The following is an 8,623-nucleotide window of genomic DNA, read 5'->3' as shown; positions in this document are numbered from 1 at the left end:
ATATAATGTACAGGGAACTCATCAGTGGATGGTACACCCATAACCCCCATATAGAGCCAGAATATTTGCTAGATAGGAATTATTTTCTTAGTTGCAATATCGCTTAAAAAAAAAAAAACCATACATACTTCATAATTCGTATGTGTGGCGTATTTTACCGAAAATGATGCAGTCTTGATAACAAATAAATCGGTTGAAACTTATGAGAGCAAAAAAATTCACAAGAAAAAGTCAGTCGAGCAACTGACCTAGAGAATGACAATTTACGGCAACTGTCACGCGTCTATTTAAAAAAAATAAAGAAAACCTAGTTTGGCACTATCTCGAAAGCAATTGCAACCTCGATCTATTGCATGCTAATTTAACCTTCTACACTTTCTTGTTTTGTTTTCTGACCTTTTTTGATTATTTTTATTTCACTGCACATTGTATTAATAAAATAAGCATTTGTATTATTTTAGTTATGGTTTTTTATTATAAATTAAATAAAATGTTAAAATATGTACATTAATTAATTTTATTTTTATTCTTTCTCATTAACTTTAAAAATTTCTTGCTTTTAAAAGCGGTAAATATATTTTGATGTAACATATTCTAACAATCTTAATTAATAAATTATTTCTGCAATTTCACAATAAAAAAAATCGATTGGAGAACTTTGTGTACATAACTTAATTATGTTAGATGTATTAATGTGTATTAGAAAATCTTCAAAATATTAAAGAATTCAAAATACCTCTACAAAACTTCAAGAAATGAAAAGTATATTCTCGTTTTAATATTTTGTAACACATTTAAATTTTTATTACTTTCTTTCTGTCTTAAAAATAAATTAAGACTTGTTAAATGACATTAATGCTATTGTAAAAGGTAATAGTCAAGTACTTATTTTTGCTAAATTTAAACTAAGGCTTAAAATCAATTCAAGAGTTAATGTTATTTAAATTTTTTGCAAATGTTATCATAAAGCTCTATTCGTTAGCAACCATTAACATCTTTTCGAATTTTATTTTAGAATTCATTCTTTAGGTATTCGTGACCGATGTGAACAAGTTGATAAATTACGAAAAATTAAATTTCAACTAAAAGCCGCTTCACACTTTATCACTTACTCACATTCTCTTAAACGCATCACATAATAATATCATAGTTCGTTTCAAATAATAGTTCGTTTAGTCGATACGTCTAAGATAATATGGGTGTTTAGTTATAATAAACAATTATAATTTCTATACAAATTTACATTATTTTTTATAAGAAAAAAATATAAGCAATTTTTCTTATCCTAACTAAAAATCCCAAATAAAATTACTAATCGAAAAATAATAAAAATGTAAAAATTTAAAATAGCTAAAGTATAACTCAATATATTATAAGTCTGATATTGCAAAAATTATTAAAGATGCAACAAAAAAAAATAACAATACAAAAACTTACATAATTTTATCAACCAATCCACAATCCTTTAAAATTTAATCAGATTGTCGTTTCCTTTACTGATTGAGTATCAATAAAAGAAGTGACAATTGTAATACAATATGACGTCTGTAATTGTTCTTTTGGTAGTTTCTTTTTTACACTAAGATATAAAGCCAAGAAAATTTATATATCCAAATAGTTTTATAATACTTTTTGAAATATTTTTATACATTTATGTTTTAATGATAATGTACCTCATTAAATATTTGAAAATAAAAATATTTGCATAAGTTTTACAAATATATATTACATTATATACATTATTTCAACTATATGCATTTTATTTCAAACCAAATTATAATGTTGATTTAATTGAATTCCTAAATTGTATCTAAAAACCGTCGTTTTTAAAGTTATTGAACTGATAAGAAATATTTGAAAATTAATATTAAAGTTTTTTTTGTTACATATTTAAAATTTGATTCTGTTAGCAATTAAAATATTTATTCTTAAATTTTTGAAGCTTGCTTAGTGGTTTTACAAATCTGCAGTCTTTTGTTCATCTTTAGATTCGTTTATATGATTTTCACTTGGTGGTTGATCAAAGTTTTTTATTTTATCTTCTCTAAAAAGACGAGCATAAGGAAATCGGTTTCGACATACTTTTTTATATGATATTAAAATATCATCAATATCGTGCCCAAAGTGTCCATCACGTACGCTTTCAAAAACCTTTGTACAGTCCTTAAAGTTGAAATACAGAAAAAAGTGCATTAATTGTTTTAATAAATAAAAAAAAAGTAAAAATAAAAGTGTAAAAAAAAACTTAAGTCAAATAACACAGAGCATTTAAATAACCACCAAACATACCTGCAAACTCATTTTATTAGTATCAAAATTTGTTAATAACTTAATCGCTTCCTCTTTTTTACTAGGCTGTAAAGCATACATGATTTTAGCACCTTCAATTAAATGCAATATAGAGGTTCGATTTTTTTCAATAAATGCTTGATTAATTATTGCAGGCGTGCTATCACCAATCAATTCCTTGCTTGATTTGTCAACAACAACTTTGACACTGGGATTTAAATCAGTGAATAGTTGTAAAGCTTTTGTTAGTTTCATTATACAACCATGTACAATCGGATGGTTAGCATCAATTTTGCGAGCACGATTTATTGATTGAATCATCAGCAAAATTTTTTGCTTTCTCAAATAAACTTCAAATGCTAATAAATATGTCTCAATTCGATCTTTGGCTAGCAGTTGCAATGGTTTTAAAAATTCTATCGCTTTTTCCAAAGGATCATCAGGCCTCTCTAATTTTTCTGGTATTAATTCATCTAACTGCGGCGCATCGGGATCTGTGTCTTGGGGATTTTGTTGTTTTGATTTCTGATGTTGTTCTTTTTTGACCGCTGCTTGAGCAGCCTGTGCACTTTCAAGTTCGGCCTTCTTTTTCGCCTTCCTTTGTTTATTTCGCAACTTTTTCAACTCTGAGGGTGGTAAGTTTTCTAATAAAATTAAAACAAGATAATTTCATTCACTAGCACTTTTAAGCAAATTTTTACAAACCTAGATCTATTTCTTCTACCGCTACCTCATTTTTTAAAGGTTTGTCATGCAGTCTTATATACACCTAAAAACAAAATACAAATTTGAAAAATAAAAAAGTTTCGTACTCCAAATTTAATAATGGAAGAAAAATAATGATCGAAGGTAAATATTAGTAAATATCTTAATTTGTTTTTAATTTTTTGTGACCTAAATTATATATTTACCTCAATCGCGCACTTAGCTGCTTTGAAATAAAATGGATGTTTCCTTAAAATATCTTCTAAACGCAGCAAACCTACATATGCTCTTAACGTCATCTTTCTCATGCAATAAGTGTGAAAATCGAATTGATCCTCAATTATTTCAGCAAAATGTCTATCGACTTCATGACATTTTTTTAGTGCTTCGCCCCATTTTCCAAGACGCTGATATGCCAAAGCACATTCTGTTTGAAACCACATACACTGCATTTCGTTAAGATTTTCCATGGCAGAAACACCTTCTCTAGTGAATTTTGAACAAACTGTTTCAGCTTCTTTTACCATATTAGCTCGCAACATGTATTTTGCACATTTGGAGTTTATATAACGATCAGCAGTATCTAAACTTTGTGCTTCATCTAACCAGATATACGCTTCGATCGTATCACCAGCATGTTTATAAATTCGACCTTTGGCCACAAAAAGTTCTATCAATGTAGGCGTATGTTCTATAGCTATATTAATATAATTAAGTGCCTTCTCAGTATCTCTTAAGTAGTCATAGTGTTGGGCCAAAAATAAAGTAGTCCATAACAAAGCTGAAACAGGCTCTTTAGGCTTATTATGTTCGAAATCAATTCGTGAAAAGTGCCCCGACATATTTAAATTTTTAAAGTACTCCTCAACTAGCGCCGCTATTATATTAATTTTTACATCATCTTTATATAAGGAACGTACATTATTAAAAAGTGGTGGCACACCTTTTCGTAAACCTTTACGTAAATATCGATCAACAATTTCGCGAAAATTATCACCATTAGCCATATCTAATGGAAGACGCTTAGGGCACAATGCATACGGATAAGTTTCTTGGAATTTGTCATATCGCTCAAGAATTTTGTCCACATCTGTCATATTGGTTGCTTCGAAGTATTTTTTATAATATTCAACGTTCTCAGGATTTCGTTTTATTAATTCTTCATAAATAGTAATTGCTTTATTGTTTTTCCCTAATTTTATATAGAGATTCCCTATAGTTTCTTTAACAGCTAATTTATCAACTATTTGATTTTCAAAAGCCAGTAAATGTTGAAGAGCCTTATCATAATTTCCAGATTCAATTAATATTTGATTTTGATACAGTAAAAGTTCACTATGACGATAATCATGGGTTTCCTACGAAAAAAGTAGAAAAATTAATTTCTCTCAATAAAAAGTTTCTACAAACAAACTATCAATGCTTGTGATTGCCTGAATGTCTCCAAAATACTATTCGCAGTTTCAAAGTCTCCCAACAAATGATAACTCATTGCAAATCCAATCCAAGAAGCATGTTGAGACGGTCGAAGTTTAAATAATTGATGCCGGGTTTCTTTATATCCCTCAAGATCTCTCATTTGTATTTGTAAAAGAGAAAGATCTTTGAGAATTTGTAAGTTATCCTTTTCCCACTTCAAAGCATTTCTATAACATTTGATAGCTTCATCATACTTTTTATCAGAACGCTGCAACAAACCATAAACATGCCAGCACACATGGGATTTTAAATCATTCCTTAAACCTTGTCGTACGTATTTGTATGCTTCTTCTCGACGCCCTAAACCATTCAGTGTCAATCCTTTCATAGCTAATGTTTCCCCATGTTCAGTATACTTCGGATTTGAGAGAATCTGTTTGGCCAATTTCAAACCATTCTTATATTGTTTCATTTCATAACATTTCTGAAAAGGAAGTATTGAAAAATGGTAGATTTATTTGAATCGTACAAAAGCCATTTTGAGGTTAAAATGGATTTAAGATAAATATTCGGATAGTGAAAAAATTATAAGCAAACTTCTTACAAATTTTGAAGATTGTATATTTTAAAACAGCACATTTTAATTTATTTTTTATGAGTTATTATGTTTTTTATTTTAATTATACTATTTTACCAGAAGTTTTCGAAAAAGAGCACTTTCTTTTGGCGGCAATGGATCGCTGGAAGGCATCTTGGTAAATCTCTGTATTTATCTAAACTTACTAAATACAATTTAAAGCAAATTTCAAAATCTCCTTTTAAAGTTTAGTAAATTATATTTGTAAAAAATTTAGATCGCGGAATTTAAACCACGAGCAGCAATTTTAACACGGGCGCACGAATTTAATTGACAATAAATGACATTCAATTGGTATAACAAATGACTTTTATCCTATTTATTGGGACAAGAACATAACTTACATAACCATGAAACTAACCGTGAAATTCTCTTCACTCAAAAAAAAAAAACATAACCATTGACAGAACAATGAGATATTTAGACAATGAGATATTAAGACAAACTTTTTCTGATTCGAAAGTATGCTCAGCATTTACTTTGTACTCACTAGTGCAGCGAATTAGAAATACTAAAGGAAGAAGCATCTTGAAAAAATAATGAAGCCAAATATCTCTTGTTGTTTTTTTCTTTGCTCCGAGTATTGTCCAGGTCGTAACAGCAGCTCTACTATAAAATATGTATTATATATTATATTCTTGTTTGGCATCTACTTTAAAATATGTGTAATTTGTAAGAAGGATAGTTAAAAAAAAAATTTTTAAAGTAAAAATTAAAAAACATTTCAAAATATTTTTTCATTTAGATATCTGTGAAAAAAAATTTATATTGATGCAAATATTTATAAGTATTTTAATATCATAATATTTTATGACCCTCGAAAATGAACATACATATTTTGTTAAAGAATTTCTTATATTATCAGTTTTGTTTGACAATTTCACTGAACAACTCCAAACAATATTAATAACAATAAAAACAAATACATATAAACTTTAATAAGACAGTATAATTTTTAACAAATTTTAATTAATATGGTGGTTATTACTCACTGAAGTAGATGATATCTTGTCATATTCGTCTTTAACCATTAATTGAGCTTTACATACTAATTCATTCTAAACCAAAATATTTTATAAATAATTCACCCTAATATTTTATTTTACTCACTGAATTCAACGGGATCGGGTCGTCTTCATATATTTTTGTGGTGACCAAATCTTCATTTTATAAAGGGAAATACTTTTCATTTCATCATTTCATTTCATAATTTAAAATATTTGTTTCTATGCTTCATTTAATCTAACACAAACTCATTTGTTTAAAAAAATCCGGTCCTGGTAAAATTATGTCACCCGAAGTAATTTTAATTTAAAACAAAAGGAAAATAAATGATATCTTTGCAAAATTAAAAATTTAATAAAATTACAAATAAGCACTTTCGAATATTTCGTTTAATTGTAGGTTTGTAGACTTAAAGGGAACCGAGTGGGGCAGGAGTAACCCCCCAAGCCACCGCAACCATTCTTGACTTATAGCCTCCCCACGTTCCCACCTATAATACCCCCGTCCCACCCACAAAGCCGGAGCTTAGGGATCTTCTTAGGAAGTTGGACAACAGTTCCCGAACACTTAGGAACCCATGTCCAAGACAATTGCGGCGCCGAACAGCCAGTGCCGGACAGTCGCAGAGAATGTGCACGGCGGTCTCATCACCGCCCCAACAAAATCTGCACAGGAAGGAGCCCGACTTCCCCAGCCTATGCAGGTGGTACTTCACTGGGCAGTGCTCCGTGAAGAAATTCACAATAGTGCGAACCCGGCTCCTGTTCATCTCCAGCAACTCTGCGGTAAAAACGCTGGAGCACGCCGAAAGAAACACTTTCGCATGACGGTACCCTGTCGTGTCCCGCAAGCCTGGCCCCCACGGCGGAAGAAGGCAGACCGCAGAAAGGCAGCGGCTGCACAAAGTCAGCCCCAGATCCCCTCCACGTCAGCTCATCTGCAATTTCGTTGCCCACAATGCCAATTCCACAAGTGCAGCAAGGCAGCTTGGATGTAACCTGAGCTGAATGAAGCGCCAAGAGTGCAGCCGTGCTGTCCGAGAACACATAGATGGTGTGGTTTCTGTACCCCATTTCTAAATTGATTCTCAGACTGATCTCTATTTCATATATTTCGGCTTGGAACACCGTGCAATATGGGTCAAGGGTTGCATATATATGCGTATCCGGGCGGACACCGTATACACCCGAACTCACACCCGACTCCGTCTTGAATCCGTCTGCATACCACACGTTCGAACCCGACTCAAATACTGGGCCAACTCAATCCCACGTCCATCGCTCGGGAAACAGAACCCTCTACTTGCGGTCGAAGTTGTACAGCGACAGACAGGCATCCGACATGGTTATTCTTAGAAACGGATCGCTCTCAATGAAGTCTCTGTGAGGCCTGTGGGCCAACTTTAGCCCCACCCTGTCCTCGCCAGAGAGAAATCGGTAAGTCATTAGCCGAGCTTCCTTCAATATATAGAGGTGCAGTGGCGACAACTCGATCATCACCTCCAATGCAGCGGTAGAAGCCGTCTGCATTGCTTTCATTTAATTATTGAAATAAATAATATTCACATATATGTATATGGTATGATAAAAGTATTTGTTGTTTTCAAACGGGAATAACAATTTAGAACTACATTTAAGTCTTTTTTTATGCGGTAGATGTGTTCCCAAGAAAAACGTATTAAAAAAAATCGTTCTTTAATATGAAAAAAACCCCGTATAACTAGAAAACAGCGTTAAAATTTTTTCAAAATTTGCATAAAAAATCGTAAAACTGCTATGTACATAGTATACCTATAGAATTTATATACTAAATAGAATTTTTTTGAATGTTTTTTAAACTTTTTATTGTTTATAAAAATTTATTCAAATTTCATTTCATTGTTTTTAATCATCATCACTTGAAAGTAGTGTGTCTATCATATCCTTAATATCATCTTCATTATTAGAAAAATCACAAAATCGTGGAATTAGTATCAATTTCTGTAGAAAAATCACAATCAGAGGAACTAGTAACAATTTCTGCCTCGTTATTTGCTGTATTCTTGCTGTTTTGCTGAATCTTTATGAAGTTCACGATATCCAGACATACATTTTTGTAGTTCTCTTTGAAACTTATATGCTCTTTGAGAATTTGGATCATTAGTTAGAAAATGATTTTCTAATTGATCACAAAGTAGAAGATTTTCTTTAATAATTTTTGAAGTAAAATTTCCAGATCCTGTTTCAGAATTATCATTCTGTATGTTTTCTAAATTTTTAACAGGATCCAAAATAATGTCAATAACGTCGGCATCATTTAAAGGTTCATCAATAAGCAACTCTTCGGTATCATTTTCATTAAAAGTATCAAAACCTTCTCCACCAATATTCTGAGCCAAAGTAAAACTTTCATTTGATAATTGTGATACTTGAATAGCTTCATTTCTGCAAGGCTACTATGCCAAAAATAGAAAACTGTTTCCAGGCCTCAATTAAAGTTAATGATTTATGTTCTAGTTTTTCTAACATAAATTTAAAAATGCGCTAGATATAATATTTTTTAAAAGTGGAAATTATTCCCTGGTAAAAC

General features: G+C 31.0%; 1 protein-coding gene across 1 annotated transcript; it reads right to left on the bottom strand.

Moving 5' to 3' along the window:
• Nucleotides 1–563: 563 nt before the first annotated feature.
• LOC129618677 (N-alpha-acetyltransferase 15, NatA auxiliary subunit) lies at nucleotides 564–5,353 on the bottom strand. Its single transcript, XM_055533576.1, has 6 exons — nucleotides 5,108–5,353; nucleotides 4,409–4,897; nucleotides 3,201–4,352; nucleotides 2,995–3,058; nucleotides 2,290–2,933; nucleotides 564–2,163 (listed from the first exon to the last, which is right to left on the bottom strand). Exons 1-6 carry the CDS (start codon nucleotides 5,162–5,164, stop codon nucleotides 1,957–1,959), a joined length of 2,613 nt encoding a protein of 870 aa, XP_055389551.1. The 5' UTR covers nucleotides 5,165–5,353; the 3' UTR covers nucleotides 564–1,956.
• Nucleotides 5,354–8,623: the final 3,270 nt, after the last annotated feature.

Source organism: Condylostylus longicornis, unplaced genomic scaffold (assembly GCF_029603195.1).
Source record: "Condylostylus longicornis isolate FDR11 unplaced genomic scaffold, ASM2960319v2 ptg000010l, whole genome shotgun sequence".
NCBI classification, from domain to species: domain Eukaryota; kingdom Metazoa; phylum Arthropoda; class Insecta; order Diptera; family Dolichopodidae; genus Condylostylus; species Condylostylus longicornis.
The sequence above is the reverse complement of the archived record's forward strand: the minus strand, read 5'-3'. Positions and strand labels throughout refer to the sequence as shown.

Coding starts and splice junctions, on each gene's coding strand:
- LOC129618677 (XM_055533576.1), bottom strand. CDS start 5,164: ATGCCTTCCAGCGATCCATTGCCGCCAAAAGAAAGTGCTCTTTTTCGA. Junction 3,059..3,200: donor CAGCTAAGTGCGCGATTGAG/GTAAATATATAA, acceptor TTTTGTTTTTAG/GTGTATATAAGACTGCATGA. Junction 2,934..2,994: donor GGTAGAAGAAATAGATCTAG/GTTTGTAAAAAT, acceptor TAATTTTATTAG/AAAACTTACCACCCTCAGAG.